This window comes from Lampetra planeri, chromosome 53 (assembly GCF_965212315.1).
Source record: "Lampetra planeri chromosome 53, kcLamPlan1.2.h2, whole genome shotgun sequence".
NCBI classification, from domain to species: Eukaryota; Metazoa; Chordata; class Hyperoartia; order Petromyzontiformes; family Petromyzontidae; genus Lampetra; species Lampetra planeri.
This window is the reverse complement of record NC_136159.1, coordinates 1908547-1935386: the sequence shown is the minus strand read 5'-3', so window position 1 is coordinate 1935386 and position 26840 is coordinate 1908547. Positions and strand designations below refer to the sequence as shown.

The 26840-nt window shown below is 53.6% G+C and overlaps 1 protein-coding gene across 5 annotated transcripts in view; it reads right to left on the bottom strand.

Moving 5' to 3' along the window:
• The window catches only part of LOC144734793 (transcription factor 12-like), a 245601-nt gene that overhangs the window by 144989 nt on the left and 73772 nt on the right, over positions 1-26840 (bottom strand). For all 5 annotated transcript variants that reach the window (XM_078617175.1, XM_078617171.1, XM_078617174.1 and 2 more), the window contains exon 4: positions 9017-9093. In XM_078617175.1, the coding sequence (XP_078473301.1) occupies positions 9017-9093 (77 nt within the window). The remainder of the gene's footprint in view (positions 1-9016; positions 9094-26840) is intronic.

Genomic DNA, 26840 nt, shown 5'->3' with positions numbered 1-26840 from the left:
AGGGCTGGGGACGAGGGGTTTGAAGGGTGGCGGGAAGGGGTGGGGGGGGTGAGTGGTGGCGGAGGGGGTGACGGACGGTGTCCAGGGAACCAGAGCCCGTGTGCGTGTGTGCGTGCGTGCAGCGTGGGGAGCGGTAGTGTAACGGTTAGCGTGCTGCGGTAGTGTAGCGTGTAGCGTGCTGCGCTACAAACCCTGGCGACCCGGTTCAATTCCCGCTCACGGCCAAGACCAGTGATGAATATGTAAACCGGTCCTGGGCCTCCTCTAGGTCGGACTCGACCTCAACTGAGTACCTGGTGTAGTGGTTTTACTCTCCAACACACCGGTGTGCTGTACTTGTAACGAATTGGCATGTTTTGTTTCCGTGACAAACCTTGCTAATTGGCTGTGTCGGGTGGTGACGGGTTTAACGACACATTTATATTTACACGAACGAATCCCAAAAAATTATATTATGGAAAACTATTATATTCACTCTACAAAGGCCCAAAAAAAAACTGAGGTTTTTGTTGCACAACCATACGACAGTCGGTCAGCTCATTCTTGTTTCAATGACATCTTTAAACTAAACTATAAACATTTTTTTTTTATTTTACCAGGCAAGGCCCACCGAAGCTGTATAAACCTTTCGTTATCCGAAGCGACCTGGCCACAAATGATAGCTCAACGACGTGGCTTATCGTCCACGTGGGAATTCATGGCAGCCAAATACTGTGAAGACGGCAACTCGCACGAAGACCTCCACCTTCCTGTCCCAGAGAATGGGAGCACTCACCCCTACGATTCAAGCGCTAGATCCCAGTTGGCGACGACTCCGCGCCCCCGACACGGGCATTGCCTCGCCCAGCCATCCAGTCACCTTTCGTCTTAATAATTTTGTATAATGTATGTGAACGAGCCGATAAAGTAATAAAGAAGTGCGCTGCTAACATACCATATGGACACCATTGGATGGAAGATGTGGCGCAGTGGTGATACTGGTGCCTCACAGCAAGATACAATTAAACCTAGTTTACTTTAGTGTTTATAGTTTCAGTGACAGTGACCGCACACACGCTCCGAGTACATCGCTCAATGGCCCAGGAGGCAACGTGTGGAGTCCGACGTGAGGGCCGGCGCGCCGCACGAGGGCACGAGCAGGGAGGGTTCCGCGCAGCGCCACCCCGTGGCCGCAGAAGATTGGCGGGACACTGGGGGGGAGGTTCTGTGGGGTCGTTCCCCCCGGCCGCGTCACCGCCACCCCCCACCCGCTGTGTTTTCGCATTGACCCCCCTCAGTGCCCTCATCAGCCATGATCAATCATACACTGCTGGATGAAAACTCATGAAGCAATTGCATTCAGAACTGCTTTTTTGAGTTTGGTTTGTTGTCCTTTCCACGCACCTACGTACGGTGTGAAAGAAGTTCGACACACATACATAGAACATACAATGCTTCCCCCCAAGCCGTTGCCATCTTGCAGCCGCACACGAGCTGATTCCATTGCTCCATCTCCGCGGCAGACGTTCCCGCTGGTGCGTCACCGTTCCTCCTTTCCCCCCGACGGAAGTGCCGTCAGTACGGAGTTACGCAACCACGCGCCTGTCTACCGCCGTGCCCCTCTCCTCCGTCGACGGAACCGTGAACCCGTCGCGTTGGGCATCACCGTCCTCGCCTTCGCCACCGTCGCTTTCATCGATTCAGCGAACACCCAACTCTCGCGGAGAGACAACCCCAAAACGCATTCGCCCTCCGTGAAAGAGCGACAATCAAGGGAGGAAGCGGAGGCGCGGCACGTCTGTAATTTAGACGCGCAAAACGGGTACAGTAATGACGAGCGTGCAAAACACACAGCGTGCCTTTGCAGACAGGACAGAGGCAATTGCTAGGGAAGCCAATCAATGGAAAGGCACAGTAATTAGAAAGAGAGCAGATGTAACAATGCGATGATCTTATGTAAGAATGTAGGATCGATACGACGACGCCGTGAACCCATAGCCGGGCGGTGTTGCGTGCCGCTGCGTGGTTAGAGCACTCGATTCACAACCGGCAAGTTAAAACCCCGGCCGGGGGTTGACTCGGGCCACCGGCAGGCCTCCCACGAACGATAAAGTCGCTACCGCTTGGCGGCCAATCAAACAGCGGTCATTCTACGAAGGACGCCGAGGGCCTCGCCACAAGAACGTGGAATTACCGCCACTGGCTCGGAGAGCAGACGGCGGAGAAGAGCACAGGCCCCATGTCCATTTGAGCAGCAAGACACAATTTGTTTTCCCTGTCGGAGAACACACAAACCACATCGCGTTGTGTTTACATCACGCAGCGCGCGGCGTCAACACACGACGCCTTTGGGGATCAGCGATTCTCTAGACTTTCACGAAGGGAAGAAACGAATACGAGACTGTTGAACACGGAGTAGTAGTAGTAGATGTTCGCGACCAAATATTATCCATAACAGAAGGGGGTTTTGTGGGGGGTTAGATCGCGCTAAATATGTGTTGTTAGTCCCGCCACCACCCGACACGGCCGATTGGTAAAGTTTTCCACGTGAACAAAACGTGCCAAATCGTTACGGGTTCAGCACACCGCTTGTGTGTTGGAGAGTAAACCCACAACATTTACAATTCGGGCAAGAAGTTCCACCGGTGATTACGACCAGCCTCGTCGGGCGACAGCCGAGATTGTGGAAAAATCCTCCTCCCGTTTGAGTCTTAAATAAAAGCAAGCCTAAAAAACCGTCTATTATGATTGCGAGACTGCAATTTGATCTACGTCTGGGGCATGTAAAACACCCGGACTCCGCAAAAAAACTCCAGAACGTTCTAAACGACGACAGTTCTGCCACAAGTTCCCCCGCCAGCGGGAGTCGGTGCCCGAGGCCGGAGTCGTATCGAGGACACGTGGGTGGTTCTCTGGGATCACGTTGGTCACAACGGGGCGAATGTTACTAGGGGAAGGAGGGGGGGGGGGTGAAAACGGCGGAACACCTTGCGGGCGCGCGCAGCAAATGACAGAGAGCCCAAGTCGTCAAACTGTGAGGCAGATAAAGGACGGCACTTTGAGGCTTGCGGTTTGGCGTCTGATGACGACGACGACAACAAGAATGCGTTACGGAAAGACCCTCTACTGCAGTCCCCCTATCAGTGCGGCGCGACATCTCAACCGGTTCTTGTCCCCCCCCCCTCACTTCCACCTGCCGCGTTCACCAATCTGCACTGACCAGAGTGGTGAAATATGGTTAGACAACCCCCCCCGATGACTGACAGGGAGCCATGGGGGGAGGGGAGGGGCGGCGGAGGCTCGTATCCGGCAGTGGAATGGCAAAGGCTGTAAAAGAGAAAAACACATCCATCCACGGCACCGAGGGGCACTTAAAACGCCTCGCTTGTGATTGGCCGAAACGACAGCAGCACCCCCTACGCCTACGAGCGACTTAAGGCCGCGTTATCGGGACGGCATCGGCTCTTTACGAGGCTTTGTGAATATGCATTTGAAACGTTGTGGGTTTTTTTTCCCCCCGCGGGCGCGGGCGCGGCTACAACGGCGCCTGGCGCGGACGCGGTGATCTAAATCCGCGTTTGGATAATTGCGTGGGCGAAGCCGGCGGCGCCTGTTTTGGGCCTCGGAGCCCCACGGCCAACCGGGGTGGGGGGGGACGACCATCGCAGCGCAACGCCGTCCGGTCGTCGCCGCACGCTCGCTAGGTAGATGGCGCTCGCTTGAGGCGAGGTTGGCGGCTCACGCGGAGATGGAGCCAGCCAAAAGGCAAACAGCCCTCAAGGTAATCGGGTTGCCTGTGAGGAGGCAATGGCAGCAAGGGAGGTTTCCGACCTGCGCGTGTGCGAATCCGCTCGTCTGACGAGTATCCCCTTCACACGCGCACGGGCTTTCTCCGGGCATTCTTAGTTCCTCCCGCCTGTAAAATCACACTCGGCAACTGGACAAACAGCTTACGCCCTCCTAAGATGTCTCAAAGGTTCATTGGGCAAACAGCGGATTACCGTTGGCGTATCACAAGCAGCAAGAAAACGCCGACGCAATGTGAGAGCAATCCTGCTGCCATGAAGCACTAATTGTGACGCCCCCCCCCCTGCCGCCAAAGAAAGACAAAGATCCCCCAAATAGACTTTTTAACTGACTGTTGGGGCAAGTGCTGTTAGCGAGCAACACCACCTCCTTAACAAGCAGCACTCGGAGGCACAGGCACAACCACGCACACAACCCGTCCCAACCACGCACACAGTGGCGAGGTGTCGGCTGCCCCGCCTGGTATACAGGAGGTCGTGGGTTCGATTCCCACCCTGACACCTACGGTATATTTGCAGTTTGCATGTTCTCCCCGTGATCGTGTGGATTTTTCTCCGGGTCCCCTGGTTTTTCCCTCCACGTATTTGGCTGCTGTACATTTCCACGCAATGAGCTCCCGTTTGTGGCCAGGTCGCTTCTGAAAAAGATCTATCGAGCTTAGTGGGCCCTACCTGGTAAAATAAAAATAGTCTACATTATATATTTAGTCTACACAAGCCAACCGCGCGCCACACGAAATGTGGAACCAAGAGAGGAAGAAATCGCGCGAAGAAGAACGAGTCGGAAACGCCGAGCAAACGGCCGTGACGCTGGGCACAGAGCAGCCAAGGGCGCGTTCCACCGTTCGTGAAAGAACGCGCGCTCCCCGCTCGCGATGCGGCCTCAGCGTCCTCTCCTCTCTAGCAGCACAGTCCACCACAAGTCCCATTCTCTCTCTCTCTAATCCCTGCTGCCATCTCTACCCCCCCCCCGCCGCCAGCCTCCAACGCCCCTCGCCAGCAGAGCCCACAGCTCTTCCTCACGTGCGCCCTCAAGACCTGGCCCTCAAACCCCCTCCCCCCTCCAAGGCCCCCCACCCTCGCGTCACCCCGCCTTGGGCACAGTGGGAACAGGCACAGGCAGGGTGTTCCCACGATGCAGCGCGGCAAATGCTCAATTAATGTGGCGGCACATCTGCTCCCATCGCGCGGCTTAATCGCTTGCGACGCGCAAGCGCCCGCGCATGCCTAATGGGGCGAGGGCTGCGTGCTCACGTGAGCACGATACGGGGGTTTATTGGGGTGCGGGTAGAGGGGGGGGTGCGGAATGCGTGTAGATCTGTTGGGGCGGGTGTCAGAGGACGAGCAGGGGGAGTGTGTTTGGTGGGAGGGTTGCGGTGGAGGTGGTGGCGGCAGGCTGAAGGGCGGCCACGGTGGCCAGGTACGGGCGCAGAGTGCGACGTGTGATGGCGCGGCATCGTCTCTCACGACAGCGGTGTCGTCGTTGATGTGATCTCGCGCTCAATCTTACTCAGAACAAATCGCCCGAAACCGCCGCTCCCCCCCGCCCCCATCCTCGTCCGATCGGAGGCTGCTCTGGCCGCAAGCCAGGACGGCGCGTAGACGGTCGGGCACCGTTGTATTGTTCTTCCACGCTCCCCACCTTCACCGAACTGCACTAAGCGCTGGTGAAGTATGGTAAAAAAAAACGTGACCCCCTATAGGTGCCTTTAGCGGGTCGTGGGGGTGCAGCGTTTGCGATTGCAGTAGGCCCCCATCCAGCAATGCGGTTAAATTACCAGTGAAACATTTAACATTTACAAAAATTTGCTTTCAAATTTACATTTTTGCGTCCACCATGTTGCCCCTGTGCAGTGGAGGCTTGTGAATTGGCGGTCGGGGTTGGTGGATCACAGAGACACGAGTCCCGCATGAGACTCCTCCTACCTGCTGGCAAGTCAGGTGCCTAAGCACACAGTACAGGAAGTAGGTTGTGTGCAGAGTTGCGTATGTAAGCGAGTCTCTGAGATATCGTTTGCCACACGTTGCAAAAACGCCAGCGGAGACGAAGCAAGAGGCCAAATATCCCCGAAGCACAACTGTCCTAAAAATAAGACTCTTAGAGGAGTTCCAAGTCAAAGGAAGTATTACCATTAATCTTTTGATGTTTAACATTTGCATTGTTATAGTTTATCATCGCGAAGGAACAGACCGTAAATACAAACATCGGCGCAATGCCCGATCCACAAATACCAAGGAGACATCACGGCGATGATACACTCCTCTGCTCCTGGCGCCGTTATCTGGCTTGACCGCCTCAATGTGAAATTGGAGTTGTTGCTCTGCAATCTACATCAGCCGTACGAAAGAAAGAAGACCGCCTGCCAATGGGTTACACTCAGCATTCACCTCCAGTTGGTGACTTTACTTCCAACTTGCTCCCATACACCGCTTCGTGTTGTTAGAGATTGACGCCCCACGTGATGCGGTGTCATCTTTAGTAACGCCAAATTATAGCTGCTCCCTCGGCCTCAAGATTGCCATCGGCAATGATTCAATCAAGCTGACGATTGCCGATCGCCGTGCGGCACGGTTCGGATCAGATCCAATATAAACATCGGCGGTTGAGGATGAACAGGCCTCGCCACTGTTTCACATCAGACACCCTTTTCGCCCATTTAACACGTAGGCCTTTCGCATCCAATATGAGCCACAAGAGGTTTTTTGAGTTACATCGCGTAAATATAAATGTGTCGTTAAACCCGCCACCACCCTTTACACCCCTATGATGGTTTTTATATGCAACGTGCCAGAGGTGTGGACTCGAGTCATGTGACTTGGACTCGAGTCAGACTCGAGTCATGAATTTGATGACTTGCGACTCGACTTGGACTTGCATAACAATGACTTTGTCCCACCTATGAGATGTGGACTCGAGTCATGTGACTTGGACTCAAGTCAGACTCGAGTCATGAATTTGATGACTTGCGACTCGACTTGGACTTGCATAACAATGACTTTGTCCCACCTCTGCAACGTGCAGTCTTGCTTGCATGCCACCTTTGCTGCGATGGAAAAAAACAAACCGCAGCCAAGGCCGCAAGCAGGAAACTCCTGCAGTCGGTCTTCCACATGCATGCACACGTGGTGCAGAAGGATGTGTACACATCACTGCTGCACCCCAGAGAATAACCGAAACAACTCACTTACCCAGAACAGCCTCACTAAGTCTCCACACACTCTCTCTCTCTCTCTTAACAAAAATCCTGCTCATTACACATTTAACGTGATTTTTTGTTCCTTGGTAATAGCTCGTTTCTCTACTCCATACTTCTGGCCACCGGTACAATGTCAATGGATAATTCGTCTCATTCCGATCCACCACTGTGGAGGCAGCGAGGGGGTTGGTGGATCACTGGATGAATGTTGTAAAACTCCCTTCCCATAGACGTCCAGGAGGTGCCTGAAACCCTGGCTCGCCACAATAAGATTGCACCGGTGGCATAGGACGGAAACAATTGCCTGTAGTCAGCCTGAGATAAACGCCACACATTTAAAGGAACTCCAAACTTTCGCTCAAGTGGACCGTCAGCCCCCTGCGTGCGAGTGTGCGTCCTGCACATGGCCAAGGCAAGGCCCCCGATCGCCGTCTCCGAGAGGCTGTGGCTAAGGACGCGGCGGTCGCCACGAGGCGGGGGTCACGCGGCCGCCCACATCTGACTTTTGGAGTGATTTCTGTCAAGTCTTTAATCGTAGAGGTTTGGAACTGTTGGGCTCCGTCAGGCCTGGACAACCCACAACTAGCTGGAATGAGTGCGAGAGCACCGGAGCAAGTTAAGAAAGAGCGGGGGGGGGGGGTGGGGGGGGGTAGAGTTATTGAAGCGATGAGGCGGAAGGCTTGAGAGGGCTGGGTGGGCACGGGTGAGAGAGAGCGGAGCGCGCGGCCGGCGTGCCCATTGTTTGGCGAAAAATCTGGGCAATGGCCATTGGCCCGGGGCCCGCAACCCAGACGCCGCCGTGCCCATCCCAGTCGCTTTGTTTCTGCAGCGGGCAATCCCCGCACTCTCCAGGTCAAACACTGACGGTCGACAACCCCACTTAACACGTCAGCCGTGTGTAAATCTTGGCAGAATTAAGTGGAGACCGGTACCCCCCTTCCCCCCCCCCCGCCACTCCCTCCACGCTTTTGTTTGCGAGTAGCATTTAGTTTAAACACACTCCGTGCGTGCTCAGGCATTTGTGTCGACATGGCGCGGGTGGGAGGGGCCGCCCTTCATGTAAACGGCAATGCGTTCAGAATGTTTTCCGATGAGGTTGACGATGATATTTATATCGATGGGATAATTACTCCGGGTCTTCAGCAAAATCCCCTCGCGTCGAGTACGCCGACTCACAACGGCGGCGCTGGCGGCCCAACGGGAGGGAGGCCCACGCCTGCCACAGCTGTGCCCTGCGCTGACGGCCTGGCGATCGCCAGGGGGCCCGCGCAGCTCCTGGTGGGCACCGGAGCACGCTGCCCAAGACACGCCCGGCCAGCGGAGGCACGAGATCCGCTCGCATTCTCAAGAGCCGACCCCTCCCGCACTCGTTCCTCGCAACCTCCCGTGCAGGTGCCGTCGCGCTCAAAGCCCACGACGCTAAACGGGGGTGAGGTGCATCCGTGACAGGCGACTCCCGCGAGCGCTGCGTTGTAAAAGCGGACCCTGCGGCGGCTGTCCTCCTGGCTGCGGGGGACTTCAGGAAGCCGCTAAAATTCTTAAAAGGTGCAGAGCACTCAAATCTTCCGGTCCCAGAAAACAACAACACGCTCGGGAGGTGACGGCGGAGGGTCGCGTGGCACGAGGCGGGCGCGCACCCCTCCCCTCCTGAGGGTGTGTGGGGTGGGGAGTCCCAACTACCGTTCATAAACATTATTAATACATGAATAATTATTATAATGAGTTTCCTAGGGTGCCTGGAAGAGGAAGGCAACCCAACGTGCGTCGAGTCTGCGGCCACCGTTTGAATCGTCCACCGACGCTCTCATGGACAGTGGCGTAGCTATCGAGTGTGCAGGCGGTGCAATTGCACCGCCGGGGAGCCGGAAGAGAGGCCCTGGTGGCGGGCTACGAAAATTAGACAGGGTGGGGGCGGGGGGGGGGGGGGGGGGGGGGGTTGGGGTCTGGGGGGGCCGGGGCACCCATTTCGTTCATTGCACCAGGGCCAATGCCGACCGCACTGCCGCCACTGACCATCAACAAGAGAAGTCTTACCCTGGACGAGTCGAAGCTTGGGCTGGACTGATTGGCACTGGCTGCCCAAGGGCCACTGGCACTCCTCTCTTCACAAGCTGTGAAAGCGACACACGGAGAGAGAGAGACACACACACACACGGATAAAGTCAGCGACATCAGAGCCTTTCACGACACCTTTGTCAGCGCCGCCACCACCACCACCACTACGGCAGCCACAGTGCCTGTCAACGTAGCCACTGCAACGCGACGCCTTTTAACAACGGGCTTCAACGGCATGTGTCAACACGGATGATTAAGCTCCTCTCGTTCACGATTATAACTGTCGTGCCCACGAAATCGGCAAAAGTTAGAGCAATGAATTGCATCAAATATAACTTGTTCCACGTGTTATCGGTGAGCTGCGAGGTTCACGCCTCGATGTTTATGCACTCGAGGTGCATCCACAATCGCACTGCGGCTTTTCTCAAATTTTCCATTGGTGCTTAGGACCGTACGGTGAACCACCGTAGTCAGCTCTCCTGCAATGGAGGGAGGGAAACGACACCAACTCTTTTCTGAAGCCCTCTCATCGTGGCCAGCAGCAGACCTCGACATTGGCACCGAGCTCCCGGACATAGCGCGGCCAATGCACGCAAGAGCAGGGCATCCGAGAGGAGGGGGGCAGCCAACGAAGGCTGAGCGCCCACCAGCGGCGGTACCAGCTCCAGAGGCCAGTGGGCAGCGTGGCGCTCGAGAGATTCTAACGTCGAGCGTGAGGGCCCACCGATGCGGAATGTGCGCCGCTTTTCAACTCGAGGGAGGAGCTGGGTAACGCTGTCTTTCCGACAGCTGTTTCTTTACCCGAGGACGGCTGCTTGCGTTGTGGCCGAAACGTCGTGAGAATTTTATTATATTATGTTTTTATTTTTATTTTATTATTTCCCTTCTACGTGACTTTACCGAAAGAACCAAGAATATGAATCCCTGCAGTCACGAAAGCTTTAAATCGAAATTTTACGGAAAACCGCGCTTTGCCGTGCAGCGTGCGGAAGGGGACAAGTGGCTTAATTAAAGGCACCGGCGGCGCTTCCATCGGCGTTCGTTCGCAAGTGGAACACCGCGGCCGCCTCAATTATTCAAGGCCGCCCTTCAAGGGGCCCACTCTGAACCTGTTCCAACAACAACTCATAAAAGGATGCATCGTGCAAAGAAAAGAAAACTAATTAACAGGTGTACACGTGCGGATGTTTAACCGGCTCGGTGGCCACTGATGAACGTGCGATGCGTCGCATCTCCCCGTCTAACTTGCTTGTACTGTTCACTCCTATCGTGTTTTTGTACCGTTTGTTGTTGTAACGCCCGTCAACCGCCACTACTGGACGTCAGTGACAAAGAGCGTTATGGCTCATCGGATTCCTCCTGCAGTACAAATAAATATTCTGATTCCGATTCTGACTGCGGAGACGGCGCAGGGGATGACTCAAGAGGCAGGGGCGGCTGCTGCGACAAGTGATATAAACAAAACCCATGCACGAGAGCAGAACAGTTAACGCCAACCGGGTGCTGTGTTCACGCAAATCAAAGTGCCCGAGCGCAAGGGAAAATCGTACTTATTGAAAAATAATTACACCTTTGGGGCAACGTGCAAATAGATTCGCACTCTTAGCACTCATCGGCACGCCGCAGCAGCAGCTTAAGCAACTGCTGAAGAGCGCACTGTTACAGTTATTATACCTCTGTGTTATGCACACAAATTTAAAATAGGCCACCAGAATTGGCATGCGTGTAATTAACATCGCGTTTGCTGCCTCGGTGAATTAAATCAATGCAATGCAAATGAACGGGGGGGGGGACAAGGAACCCATCAGGCAAACAAGATAAGACTCCTTCCTATAACGCGTAGGTTTTTTTTATCACAATATAACTGAATAGCGAAGACACTCCCCACTCACTCACTGGCTCGCTCAACCAGGCACACTCCACCATACGGTCGCCTCGCAATGCTCGGCATGATGACGATGATCGTACAGCGTGCCTAGGAAGCCCTTAATGAGGCTCACAAATGATTTTCCACGAGGGTACGGTTATGATGTTGGGCCAATTTCGGGAGTAATTTTGATTGACCTGTGAAAAACAAGCCACGTTGCGTGCAGTAGAAGCCATCCTATTGAACGAAGAACCACTGAGATTCCACAGAGACGGCTCAGAAACCTGCTCGCTGTAACTTTCCTTTCACAGGCATCCGATTTGTCAGATGCTTGCTGTCTCCCGTCGAACGCAAACACCCCCCCCCCACCCCCCCGGGCACTCTCACGACAACTTTTGTGAATCGGACAACCTCCATCCCAGCGTGATCCACCAACCTGGACCTACGAGCCCCGCTGCATTAAACACGCGTGGCCCCCACCCCACCGTGAAGAACGCCGTGGACTCCTGCGCCCCCCCCCCTCCCCCCCAAGGAGGGCCCCCCTCTGTGGACAAGAGTGGCCTTGGCAGGCACAGACGGCACGACTGGGTCTGTGCGAGTGGCATCGTGCATTCTAGATTTGAAGTTTTCGTGACTGCAAGGATCCATACTCGTTGGTTCTTTCGGTAAAGTCACGTAGGTGAAAATAAAAAAATGAAAAAAAATAAATTAAATCACGACGTGCCATCGTTACTAGTTAAGCAAAATGTAAATGCTGTGGGTTTAGTCGCCAGTACACCGGTGTGCTGTACCAGTAACGATTTGGCATGTGATGTTCAGGTGACAAACCTTAACAATCGGCAGTGTCGGGTGGTGGCGGGTTTAACGACACATTTATATTTACGCGATCTAACCCAAAAAAGACTATTATGCAAATGATAAATGCCATGAGATGCAGTGACCAGGTCATACAAATACCAAAGAAGGTCAGCCAAGGAAGGACCACCGCCCCTCCCCGCCACCTCACGAAGCAGCGTGCGCTCAAACACGATTCACGAGCTTTCAGATGCGCTTCTGTGGCCGTCTAGAATGCTCTTCCTTCGGACGTTCGCAGGCCACTGTGGAGCGACGTCGCACTTTTACATCATCTAGATTGGAAACTCGTTCTCTTGAGAGCTGATTGTTGTGTTTAGTTTCTTGTTCTTCCCCCCCCCCGAGCACACCTCCGAGTAGCACGGTTGGTTACGTACGGTGCGAAAGAAGCTCACCGTACGTACGTACAGCCTCAGATCCACAAAACACACACGCACGCCCGGTCGTATACGTTGTGCCAGACGAGCGCTCGGTTATATTTAGTCCACGCGACTCCTCGCTCGCGCGCTGCACAACCCGAAGCGGCGTTTTGGAAGAAGCTTCGCTCAAGACCGCCTGCCTGACACAAACACGTGGGCCACAAGTGGTCGGACCGCTGGTAGCAAAAACTTGCCAAGAGGATTTGGGAGGAAGGGTGAAAGAGAACCGAGAGAAATTTGTATGGAGAGAAGGCGAGACGCGATATGCTGGGGAGAGGGAGAGAGATCAACTAAAGAGAGACGCACACAAAGGGATAACACACACGGGAGCTGTCAGTCATAAATGATGGATGCTAAAGACAGGAAGGCGGTGTGGAGAGGGTTAGGGGTGTGTATTGTGTGTGAATGCATTGTGTGCGCTTGTGTGCATGCACGCAGGACAGTGTGGTGTTTGTGCGCTGAACAGTGGTGGTTCGGACACTGCATTATGATCGCAGTGACCTGCGTCACATTTCTGGTAACTCTCACCCGAAGATAAATTAATTCTGAACTTAGTCTAACCCTTCCCTAAGATGAATTGAGACAAAGCATTATCGCTTGGTATGGTACACGGTGCCATCTATGGCTCACCGTGTTGACACCTTACAGCCGTTTGTCAATCCATTGCTGAAGGCCTTCCAATAGCGTGTCCAGTGACGACGGTCGTTCGACCATACTTCCCCCACGCAGGTCAGGGAAGGGGGAGAGAGAGAGAGAGAGGAGGGGCCCCGAACCAGTTGAGAGATAATGCTCGCCAACCACGTTCGCCGTGTGGCCAGGAATTGAACTCGGGTCGCCGGGTTCGTAGCGACGCTGCTCCCGAACACACCGGGATTGTCCGCCGGCCTTCACACGGAATGCTGGGACATAGTCCCGTGAGCGAGCAGCCATGAAGGCCGGCACGGCACACGAGTGGGAGGCGTGGCCGGAAAAGCCACAACCCGACCACCTTGGTCTCCCCGCATCTCCGATTAGCACGGCTGGCTACATACGGCGCGAAAGAAGTTCAACATACATGCATACATGCTCTGCTCGCTGCTCGCTAACGGCATTTGCCTCCACGGTTTCCCTGGGCCAAAAGCGGGCTGCGTGTGTGCGCGTGTGTTACCGCGAGCGTGATTACGCTGGCGGTTTGCGTGCGCGTGGTCGTCTGACTGTGCGAGTTGCCACGTGTGTGTCTGGGAATTCTCCTTGCGCGCATGCGCGTCTGCGGCCGTGTGCAGGCACAACAACAACAACCGCCGCCGCCATTCGCCACGAAGCGTGCGATGACGTTACCAAGGCGCGTGCGCCAGGCTAGGTGCACCTCGAGGCCACGTGAAAGTGTCGAAGGCTCGCTTGCCGGCAGGAAGCCCCGGAACAGACCCCGGTGCCACCTACGGGTTGACCGACTGAGACGACAGGCAGAGGAGATGCGCAGCCACAACCACGCGCATGTACACGCGCGCGCACTTCTCCAGCCAGTTACTTCCCTGCTGCCAGCTTCACCGCAAAGCCCTCGGGCTGTATCGCTCACATTTCCACCACCGCACGGGTCTCACGGGTGCAGCCCCCCCCCACCCCACCCTTAGCGACTACCAATTATTTTTTATTATTATTCAAAAAGAACCAAGAGCCACAACCGTTGGGTCCAACAAAATCGAGGTTTTGAACCCTTCGGTAAAAACAACGTTCGCTTCAACAGTCCGTACCGCCGGCAAAAGTTCAAGATAACATTGTGACCGCTGTACCGGACGAAGACAAATGATGAAACGGGTTTTCGTAACAGTGACAAAGATGACGATGATGGCAATACTGCAACGGTGATTGCGCAACAAAGCCACTTAAACTAATTGCGAGGCACCACAATCATATGGTGTTCGTGGAATTCAAAAGAGCAACAGGGCTACGTGTGGACTCTTATCGGCGTTAACCGCGAAGAGGCAGTGTACGTTTTGTCATCAAGAATGAGAAAGTATTACTACCTCCTATTAGATATATTTTCCGTAATGGGTTTTTTTTTAAGTGAATAAATGCAATGCAGTCTCTCTTGAAGTTTTGCATTATAGTAAAAACATTAACATAAATCTGCTTCAATTATGCAGGAGTCTGTTTTTGCCTTATTTATGGGGTAAAGGAGAATTCCTACGACATTCGTGTATTTCAAATGCACACTCATGATTTATTGCCGTTCCTACCACTAATACCCGGCATACCAAACAATAAACAGAGATTTTCAGCACCACGCGCTGGTATTCCCCGCACAGTGCTGATAATGACCAGACTACATCAGCATGAAGATACGTTAAATTACTACGTGACTTAATTAATAACAAAAAATATTTCCAAAATTGTACTTAAAGATCCGAATATATTTTCTCTCGTGCGGGACACAGACCTCTGGACCACCACTCCAATCCCACTCCAACACACAAAGACAAATACCGCCCCCCCTCCGTATAGCATTAACAGACTGTAAATTTCGATTTAAAGCTTTCGTGACTGCAGGGATTCATCTTCTTGGTTCTTTCGGTAAAGTCACGCAGAAGGGAAATAATAAAATAATAAAAATTCAACATAGTAAAATACAATTCTCACGACGTTTCGGCCACAATGCAAGCAGCCATCCTCAGGTGAAGAACAGGTCTGTCGGAAAGACAGCGTCATTAACAGACTGTTGGGGCAAGCGCTGTTAGCGAGTAGCTGCACCTATTGCAGGTCGGTACGGCACACGAGGTGGTTGGGTGGCCAGCACCACGTCCGGCTGCCTTTGTCTCCCTTGTGGCGATGTTGACGCACCGCGCCAGGTACTCGTTCGAGGCCGAGTCGACCGAGAGGAGGCCCAGGATCGATTCAGATATTCGTCACCAATGTTGGCCGCGAGCGGGAATCGAACTCAGCTCGCCGGGTTCGTCGCGCGACGAACCGCTGTCCCGCCGCTCCCCGACCCCGACACGCTTCGCACGCTCCATCACACGCCCATGACGCCAAAACCAATAAGATGTGACCGTTTGGATCTGCTGTTAAAATGAAAGCAACCCAGTCACTTGAACTCAACAGGACCCCAGATACCCGACTCTAATGAAATGATACGAGGAGCGGTCACAAAACGGTTCAAGGGGACGGTTTGGGGGTCCCACGGGAGGGCAACCCGCGGAATAAATGCTGCCGAGTTCATAGGGAGGGGGCGGGGGGGGGATCCAAGGGGTTAACACAAATCGGCCATTCACACCGCGCCTTTCCGATCCATCGTAGAAGCAGCGTCTAAAACACTGCAGGGGCAGAAGAGCGGCGTCGCTAACGAGCCGAGCGCCGTCTCACCGCTGCCCGTTCTCCACTTCAATCAAACGCCTTGGCTGTTAAAACGTTTATGGATTCCGCCCCAGGGAGATACCAACATCGCGTGTCCACTGCGTGCATGCGTGCGTGCGTGAGCGCGCGCGTGAATACAAGCCAACGTCAGTCACGAATATCTGAACCGGTTTTTGGGGCCTCCCCCAGGTCATTTCAGACTTAAAGGAGCCCTTGGTGAGGCGTGTAAACATCACCGGTCGTCGGTCCTGGCCACACCATCCACTAATAGGCGCGCGTAAACGGCGCTTGCCCCAACAGTCCGTTGAGGCTATACGGGGGAACTTTGTGAAAACAAGGTGCTGTTCAAATGTCCTGGGAACAACATGCAACAGCTGCAATGGTAGTTAGCAGGCTTGGCCTGAGAGCCCATGTTGAACACTGATCGTGAAATGGACCGAGTGTGTTGATGTTAGGAGTCGCTGTATTGAGAAACAGAGCCCTGAGTGCAAGTGAGTGTTTACTTTTCATTTCTGGTACTCCAAGTTGTTTTATTCCATGTCCAGTAGTGTATAAAGCATGCAGTCAATATTCCGTATATTTTGAATGCCCAGTATGTGTGCGTTCTTACATACGCTGCACAATAATTCACTCATTCTGTATTCTATGCAGCGCCTTCTTAAGCAGGAGAGCGTCCGTAGAGATACGTTTAAAAAAAGAAACAAGGCGGGTAAATCAATGTCTACGGAAATAAATTGTCGTGGCAGTTAACACTTACAATTCGAATTTGGGTGATTCCACAATTGAGGACCGCCGATTGTGGAATAACCCAAGGTTTGTTGATGTTAATCCACTGTATCGGTTCGAAATATACCCAACGGTAGTGTCAAAAAGAAAAAAAAACTGTCTACGGCAAAGCCAATATCGTTCCGCTCGGCTGAAAGCTCAATGTACGGTACTAACGTCGCTTCGTAGACTGCCGGGGAAAGTGCTTCGGGCGAGCGAGCGAGCGCCTGTTAATGCTGGTGTGGGATGCAAGTGAGTGGCAAACGGGGCCAGAATCAGGCGTGCCCACCCCGCCCTTGTCTTCCCAGTGACGATGCGGATACAACGCCGCGGGTAATTAGGAGGAGGCACATCAGTACAGCGCAAATGCGAGTGATGTTACACGGCGCACGAATGATTATAGCACATTGCACGAAACAGGAGGCGAACTAATGTTAAAACACCTGCTGTCACACGACCATCATCGGCACTGGGAAGATAAAGGTGGCCAGGGCACGGCGCCTGTCAATCCACCTCCGCTCCGGATTGGGTGCGTCGTACGCGATCCAGGCTCGTGGTAAAAATTTTGCTATCAGTTAATTTACTTTCTCATTGTGCAACGGTCTCCCGTTAGTGCCTTCTCATCCTGTCCCTTGTGTTCCGCTTCAGTCGGCCCCGTTAGCCCGGAGCGGCGGCGATTCTCGTGAGTTGGGTCCCCAGTACCACCGGCGGGAGGCAGCTTTTGTTTCGGACATTTATTTCTGTTTTACTCGTGATATTTAATCTGCAAATGAAGTTAGGTAAACTACCCTCATCAAGCTACCCCTAACTGGACATCTGTGAAACTACTGGATATCTCGACTGGACATCGGTGAAAAAAAGCCTCAGCTCCTCGGATTCCTCCAGTGGAAATAAATATTCTGATTCTAAACATTCCGATTCTAACCTTAAGATCTCAATGCCCCCCCCACCACCCTCCGCCACCCCTAAAAAAAAACTTTATAGTTGCGTTAACAAAAAAAAAGGTAGTTTTATGTTCCGGCAACATGAATCTCATCTTGTGTGACTGGCATTTAGAGAGGTAAGTGAATGTGTTTTGTCACCAGGGGGTCGTGGGGCCTAAAAACTAGTTTGGGAGATGCTGCCCCAGAGGCCACAAGTCCATACATTGGGCACAATTGGTGACTCATGAACACACGATCATCCAATGCGTGTATAAAGAAAAATGGTGAGCCCATGCATCGGACCTTGTGTGGCCCAGAAGTCCATTTCACCAACATCAGTAATCAAATGTAAACCTAGATGACCGAAAAGCGAAATCTATAAGGAACCACTACACAAGATGATATTGTACCGTACACGTACTGTACTCGCCAATAAATATGATGATAGCTTAAACGTAAGCCTGGTGTTAGAATCAGCACACAAGTGTGTAGATCTGCATCACTGACATGGTTTAAATATCGCCCGTAGTGTATTTAAGATTATCAACATGAGCCATACAGAGGAGGGTAAACAACCACCTGTACACAGGTTGACCGGAATCACCGACTCAAATGCCTCTTTATGATCGAATGCTGCAAAAGCGGTTATTTAATTCCAAACCACATCGCAATGTTTTTTTTGTTACTTATACGCGTCAGCGTGAGTGCGGCGTTTACATTTCGTAACGAGCGTGCTCATGCACGGGACGCAAAACACGGCAGCACTGGTCTCTATGAGAGGTTCGGGACTATGCCACACCAGCACAGACGGAAATCGAGTCACCGGTAATGATGTAATCGCCGGGAAATGTGGTGGTGGTGGTGGTGGTACAAACCCCCCAGAAACGGCCTCTGGAGCATTAAATGACGTGTGCACAAGACAAAGATGCCCCATGTAGCCATTACCGACTTTTGGGGCAAATGCTGTTAAGCGAGCACCTATGAAGGCCGGCACAGCACACGAGGGAGTGAGTGGCCAGCACTACGCCCGGCCGCCTTTGTCTCCCCCAATTGGGATGTGTACACACCGCACCAGGTGCTAATTTGAGGCTGAGTCGACCTCAGGGAAGCCCAGAACCAGTTCGTATAATCACCACTGTTATTAATAGTGCGGGAATGGAACTCGGGTCAACGGTTTGGAGCACGGGGCGCTAACCGCTGCTCCACCGCTCCCCACACGCACACACACACACAGGCACACACGCACACACACACAGGCACACACGGACACACATGCACAAACACACAGGCACAGTCACACCATCATATGGCTACGCACGGTCACACACACCACTACAAAGAACCCCCGTATAGCCTCTAGCATACTGTTGGGGCAAGTGCTGTTAGCAAACACGGATAATTATTAATGACGGAATACTGCAATTCATTTTTGGTTGTGTTAATAAGAGAAACGGTTGTGGAACACACATATGTGCAAATATAGAATATATAACACAAATACATAATATATATAATACACAAATTACACCCCCTCCATTATCCCAACTGAAACTCTCCCATCGTCAATCCACAACAGCAACCCATGGAGCATGAAGATGCCTCCTCAATTTCTGTCTCCGGAGTGCATTCATCATAAACATCAAAGCCATGCGAGGCACAATTTTGCTAGTGCGCACGTGCATGTGTTTCGTGCATCTGCCAGTCATCTCAGTCAGTCAACCCATGACACTCACAGAAATACAAAAAGACAATGATCCCCCATATAGCCTTACACGACTTTTGGAGAAAGTGCTGTTAGCGAAGGCCGGCACGGCACACAAGGGGGTGGGTGGCCAGCACCACGCCTGGCCACCTTTGGCTCCATGGTGGCGATGTTTACACACCGTAGCAGGTACGCATTTGAGGCTGAGTTGACCTCGGGGAGGTCCAGAACCAGTTCAGATAATCGTCACTGGTGTTGACCAGGAGCGGGTATCGATCTCGGATCGTCGGTTTCGCAGCGCAGCTGCAGTGCTGCTCCCCACTACCGCTCCCCACACAAGCACACTCTCACATACACACGGGCACACTCTGCCATGCATCAAGTAACAAGCGCACACGCGCGTATTCATGCAGATACCCCACTCTGGACACACACAAACACACTTGAGCGCGCACACATTTGCACAACCTCATAAATGAACAAACGCACGCACGCTCATACGCATGGCACGTGCACTCCCCGTTTATCTGCAGGCCGCTTTGGGTAATGCGATACACAGAGCACATGCAGCAAACTCCTGTCCTGTCTGTTTCGAGTGCACAGCATGCGTCCGTCTGCATGCCCTCTAATCTCTGCACGAGTGTTTACGCTTCATGTGCCTGTCTCAGCATGTGTGTGTGTTTACGTGTATGTGTATATAAGTGTGTGTACGTGTGTGTGTGTACGTGTGTGTGTGTACGTGTGTGTGTACGTGTGTGTACGTGTGTGTACGTGTGTGTGTGTACGTGTGTGTGTACGTGTGTGTACGTGTGTGTACGTGTGTGTATGTGTGGGGAGCGGTGGTGTAGCGGTTAGCGCGCTGTGCTACGAACCCGGCGACACGAGTTCGATTCCCGCTCACGGCCAACACCAGTGACTTTTATCTGAACCAGTCCTGGGCCTCCCCTAGGTCGACTCAGCCTCAAATGAGTACCTGGTGTGACGTGTAAACATCGCCACTTGGGAGAAAATAGCAGCTGGGCGTGGTGTTGGCCACCTTGTGTGCAGTACCTGCCTGCATAGGTGCTCACTAACAACACTCGCCCCAACGGTCTGTAAAGGCTATACGGGGGGATATTTGTCTGTGTGTGTGTGGAAGGCGTCCATACAAATCACGCACCCAACTTAAAATGACAACGCTGTAGCAGACTTGGGTTTTTAGAAAAATATTTAAATGGTCGAATTTTTTTTTTTATATACCCTTTGTTTCACAGTGCCTGTTGCATGCACACATTGCGCGCCCACAGGCGCCCGTTGCGTGCCCACAGGCGCCCGTTGCGTGCCCACAGGCACCTGTGCAGGCGGCCCAATGCACCCTCACTCAGCCGAAACCTATCACCGAGGATTTAGGCACTCGTGTGGGCAACGTTTGATACGCATCCATTAACGGTGAAAGCGCTCGCGGGTTGAGCGGACGGGCGGCACAGCGATGGGCTGCTTACGGTGCACTTCTAGCGAAAGGAACAACCGCGTCAGCACACGCACGCCTCAACCGGCGCCGGTGAAGTGCGCCCTAATGCGACGCGTCGTCCTCCGAGCCTCAGATCCTGACGATATCCATGGGGATGCAAGAGGCTCTGCGGTTCATCCTGCTGTAAGGGGATTTTTGATGCTTCACTGACAAGAAGCAGTAGCTGCCTGCAGACTAGCGCAAAGAGTACAGACACACGCGCAGAATGTTGTCCCGCGTCCGAACGCATAGCCGCATCTGGGTGAATTGAAACCGCAGAGCGAATTTTTGGTTTTGCCGAAATAGGTTAGCCGCATATATATGCAAAATCGTACAAAGCGAGGCCGCACAAAGCACGGCAAGCTAACCATTGCACCACAGCTCCCCAAACGTACACACTCACAAATACAGAACTCACACACACATTCATCTCCTGCACCACTCCCCCCTCGAACCAATTCACTCGACCGTGCCTAACTCTCGCGCATCACGAGCCACGTGCGCAGAGACACGAGCGGCAGTGACGCGCACCGGCGCTAACCGATAGCGCGCGCGCTCGCGTCCCCTCTTTCAAACCGGGTAGGCGAACGCGTCACCGAATCGGCGCGGCGTCTCGTTTGACACCGGCGCACGGCGGAGGTGCCTCTCTCCGCGCCACGGTGAACCTCCCCGTCACGCGCGGCACCCGCGCGCCGGCCACGGACGTGCCGGCCACGCACGTTCCGGCAGGGCCTAACAGCCCTTCCCCACAGGGCCAGACGATTCCTTGATTACCCAACGAGGGACGCGGCCGGCAAGATGACCGCTCGCTCACTCGCACGCGTGTGTGTGTGTGCTGCCGGAATGTGAAGCCCGAGCCGGGCGGACGTGAACGCGAGTGGCTGGAAACCTGACGCTAGCAGACTTTTTTGTTGTTGTTTTTACTATGAGCGGTTACGTGGTGTCATCTTCTGGGGCTGTTCCCTGCCGCCCCGCCGGGCGTTACAGCAGAATTTACGATTCGCCTTGACGCGACTCCCGATTCTATAGATACGGCGTAATTGGTGATAAATGGAAGAAGAAGAAGAATAAAAAATAATTAAAGATCAGCGCCTAGAAACTAAGTTTACTGCAGGAAGCGAAGGCGTGCGTTTCGTGAAGTCACGAGCAGACGCGCGTAACTCGGACTGCGGCACGTTGGGATGAATCGAATCGTACGCCTTAGCCTGGCGTAACGCCGCTGTTTGCAAAACAATACACAGTGAAGCAGCGTTCACCCTTCTTGCATTTTGGCTTCGGTGTAGTTAGCCCGCTGTTAGGGTTGTGGTGGGGATGTGGTCCAGTTGGCCAGGTTCGTTAAAATTTCGGGGGTCGTGGCGAGGTCAGGGGTACGGCAACCTGCGGCTCTTTAAGTGACCGCTCCGTCAGTTATGCATCAAGGACCCACCACCGTCTCGTGCTCCCAAGCATTGCGGCTCTTGAAATAAGAGGTTTAATGTTTTGCCGAATTTAAAGAAAATGGCCCTCCTTGTTATTTTGGTTCCCGACCCCTGGGTGGGTGTTGGGTCTGGATAAGGTCTACGCTCTGATTGGCTGCAACCACCTCTGGGGGTTGCTTTTGCTCAGTGCTGCTCGGGAAACACGGCGACCCAAACCCATTCCAATGAGCGCGCGCGACTCCCGGAACTTTGAGTGAGTCTCGCGTCCTGCACGTCACAATCTCACGGACAAGTACGCCAGACACAACCGTACAACAGGCGACCGGGTGGCCAGCTTTTGGGGGGGGGGGGTGGTGCTGAAGCCTCGCGTCCATTGTCAGAGCAATGAGCTGGGCAACAACGACCGAAGTCCGGGTGTGGCGTCCCAGCCACGAAGCGAGAACGGTTCAACTTGGCCAATACCCTCAACGGGACATAAGAGTTTCCACGGCAGTCCCTGTGGCCTCCACACACCCACAGCTGTGATAAACACGCTGCACCCAGCTGTGATAAACACGCTGCACTCAGCACGAACACTTCCCAATGGGCTTGGGTCGCCCCCCCCCCCTTTCCTTCCTTTTTTCCCCTCTCCACATTCAAAACCGACACCGCCATTCGTTTGTTTATTTTCCCCACGCTTACTTCGAGTGCCCCGCTGAAACAACGCGAGGACCTGACGACGAGCTTCGCGATCAAAAGTTCTCGTGATTTTGGGAGGTGGCCGGGCGGCTCCCGAGGTCCACAGCGCTGGAGCTGGCGGCCGCTCAAGATTCCTGGGGGGGGGATTGCCAATTCTAGATTTGAAGCTTTCGTGACTGCAAGGATTCATACTCTTAGCTTTTTTTCGGTAAAGTCACGTGGGGGCGGGTTGCCAAATCCCAGCGGCCGCGCCGCGATCGACCCCTTCCCCGTTACGAGACGTCTGCAAGGGTGCGGGGTGGTGCGTGGATCCCGTTGACCTCTGAACGAGCGAGCAGATCGGGGGTTGATTTTTTATTTGGAGGGGCGTAGGCGCCCTTTGTTTTTTTGAGGACGTGCCACGTCGCGGAGAACCGTGGCGGCACGGTCGCGCTCAACGATAGCCGAGGCCAAACCGTGCCGGACGCCTTTCCCGCGTGGCCTTACGGAAGCCTCACTACCGATGAAGTTACTTTATTTTAGTTTTTCTTCCGGTTAAACCGGGCGTAGCGAGCTGATGATCTCAGCCCGGTCACTAAATGACTGCAGAGAAGAAAAAAAAAACGGGCAATTAATTTTGGTTACGCACTTAATTATCACAGCTCGATTCCAGATCCGCGAATTCATGGAGGGTTTCGCTGTCGTGCGATTGGCATCACTCTCGTTCGCAGGGCGAGGGTGGACAAAAGTGCTGCCGCTCCACCGTGTGCGGGCCACAGAGCTCGCCTCGGAGGGAACATCAAGGGGAGCAGCTTTGAGATATTCGCTTCCGTGGGCCACACCCGAAACACGGGGGGGGGGGGGGTTGGCACCGCTCCGCAGAGAAGTTTCCGAAGGGACATCTCGTCACACGACATCGGCGACACAATCGGGTTAAAGCTGGCGGGTGGGGGGAAGATGTTACTATTGCTGTTGTTGTTATTACTTTACGATCAAAGTCTTCTCTGGTTGTTTTTGAGATGTCTGTCGGAGGGGAGTAAAGTTGAAAGGGGGTGAAAAGCAGGGAGACGGCAGAGCGGCTGTGGGGATGGGGGGGTGGTGTGTGGGGGGTGGGGGGGTGGTGGGTAGGTGGTGTGTGTGGGGGATTAGGTGGGTGGCAGACAGGCATAGCAGTGATGTATGCTCCGGTTAAAACCTTCGGAGAGAGAGAGAGATTGTGCGCCAAGTTTTTGTGTAATTCCTCCATCCTGGCCAGATTCCAAGCGTATGGCTCGCCCAACAACTGTGCCAGGCAAACGTCCTTTGTGCCATTAAAGCGTTCACCGCTCTGCCCACTCAGGGAGGGTCTTCCTCGCCTCCCCCCCACCCCTTCGCCACCTTCCCCATTTTTATCCAATCGTTGCCTTCCCCTCCACCGCCAACACCGAAGAGGTCACAGCCAACCCACACCCCCACACCCCGCCACACTCGCGCTCGCATCACTTGCTCAACGACTTCCCCCCCACCCCCCCCCCTGGTCCTCCGCTGCCAACACTCGCAAAGAAAACGGGCCCCCCCCCCAAAAAAAATCCATCCACAATCCACACGGAGCAACCGCAAAGCACTCGCGCTCCCTCTCTCTCTCGCTCTCTCGCTGTATATTCATTGCGAGTGACGAGTCGACGTCTCGGGCTGGTTCAAACCGGTTCCACCGAAGAGGAAGAAGCGCCCCCCCCCACCCCCCCGCACAGGGAAACACCGGCAGGCGAAGCAGGATTGCTCGAGGACTCAACCGCGAGCGGCCGTTACGTTCAACGCCGTCCCATGTCACCCACCGCGACCACCGCGCACATGCCCATCAACGTCGACGCGCTTAAACAACTTTGTCTTCGCCGCTTGTGGTCATTTGTCTCGGCAACGCCGCCGATTCTACGGTGGCGTACGCCAACGCGACGCATTTTTACGCGCGAGAGAAGAGAGACTCGGTTTGCACGGATCGAAACGGGAATCCGAATTGCGAACGTGGAGCGAAGACCAAGGGCGAGCGATGTCTGAATCAACCCTGGGGCTCCCCGCGGTCGACTCAGCTTGAGACGGCGAGCGGGTGTGGTGTGCAACCACCAACAACGCTGCAGAGTGCTGGCCAGACCACCTCCTCGTGTGTGCGGCACCGGCCTTAATGGGTGCTCGCTAACACCACAGAAAATAAAAGCCAGGTTTTGCCCTCATAGGTGTTCATCAGCATGCCATACTAAGCTGGATCTCATGAATACCCAGAGTGTTATCGGCACGGAGACAACAGCGAAGCCGTTGGGCCACGGGACCCACAAAACCAGCAGCAACAATGCAAAACGGCAAAAAGTTACGTGAACGCTGCTTTGGCGATCTTCATGAGCACCACATTCCAAAAAATCAAATGGTGAGTAAAATGCAGCTGGCTTGAAGGCCAAGTGAGCATTGTAGAAGCCACCACGGCTGTCCACACACCGCCCATGGCTGCGATAGCCGCAGCTGCCCGGCCAACGCTTACCGGAGGCATCGCAAACTGCGCCTCATTGTGTTCCTAGACAACGGGCGTGGACGTAAATTCTCTGCGAGTACCCCGCCCCCACACACACACCCACCCCGAACAATAAAACCCATTGTGATATTCCGTGCAATCGAGATGATATCTCCGAATGGGGTTCTCACCTGGGCCAAAGAAAACTATTAAATCGTCCCCCGCACACAGCGCTCGCACATTGCCCTTGACGACCTGCACAGACGAGCGCGCTGGGGCTCACGATTCACCTCTCCCAACTTCCCACTCGCACAAGCTCCGATCAAGGCCTTTGCTCAATTCAACTTTGACCGATGAGAAATTTTGACGGTGCCGTTTGTCGCTGGCCGCTAGACGTTTTGGCCCTTTGACACCCTGTGCTGAGCAAGGCGTGTTAAGAGAAAACTTTAAATGGAAGTCGAACATCCAGCAAAGGAGCAAATTGAATGAGAAGTCACCCCCCCCCCCCCCTTCTGCTCTGTTGTCCCCACTGTCTGAAATTCCCTCTCGTCCCATGGTCGACCGCGCCGCTCATTTGCTTCCATCGCTCACATCCACAGCGGTGCCCCTTCCTTCGCCCTCCCGGCCGTGGACGGCTTCGTTCTCTCTCGGTCCTTCCGCGTCATCCCGGCTCGTGCCGAGTACGTCCTGCACCTCGTACAGCCGCTCGGGATCACTTTCGTATCCGCAGACGCACTTTTTAAAACAGTGACGAAACTGTGTTGTAATTATATAATGCGTTACGAGCGTGCATTCATAAAACAAAATGTGCGTTTTTATTGTATTTCAATAAGAGTCTGGTACAGAGCACAGGAAGGGGGTACACAATATCCACGGACACAAGTCCCGAACTCTGTGCTCCTGGGTTTAGGAGGAGGGGGGGAGATTGGGCTCACTGCCCCACGCTCGTGGGGACCGAGAGGGGGGCGTGTGTTGTACTTTGATGCGAGGAAGAGGGAAGATAAGGGAGGAAGAGCTTAAGTAAAAGGATAAGTGGAAGATTCGTCCGTTACACCTCGGTGAGGTCGGAGGTTACAACTTCGCTTTGACTGGCGCTCACATGCAGGTAAAGGTCGCACTTTCGCCACCACAGCGGTCATGAGTTGGCCTTTCCTTCCCCAATGTTATAAAAACTACTAACAATTTTTTTTACACACCAGGTAAAGCCCACTGAACTCTGTAGCTCTATTTCAGAAGCGACCTTGCCACAAATTATAGCTCACAGAACTGCCTTATCATCGCGTGGAAATTTATGGCAGCCAAGCACTTAATAAAGCTCTCTCGAGACGTATGTCTGTGCATTTACGTTGAACTTCTTTCGCGCCGTACGTAGCCAACCGTGCTCATCGGAGGTGCGGGGAGATAACAAACTAAACGCAAAACGTACCAGGTGGAATGTGAATGGAATTTGCGCAAACGTCACGGTGCGAAGCTCACAGCTCACCAATAACACGCGTAACAAGTTAAACTTAATGCAATTTGTCGGTCTAACTTTAGCCCATTTCATCGGCATTCTAATTCTAATCGTGATTGAGGGGAACTTAATCATCCGTATTGACACATGCCGTGAAACCCGTTGTTAAAAGGCATCAAGTTGCAGTGGGGGGTGCTGATGAATCTATATAAAGATGCTTCCTGTGTAAACTCAAAACAAGCACAAAGACATCTTTGGAATGGCCAGCTGAAACACAAGAATTTGCCACGATGTGTGCCCCATAGAGGTGCCTTGCCGCTGCTAATGCTGCGCAGTTATTCTCTGCACTAAGCCGGTAGATTACACGGCAATATCAAATATGAATATTGTATAAATATAAATATTGCATGACTGGATGTGTTCACTGTCCGCGTGTTGCCACAATGCCG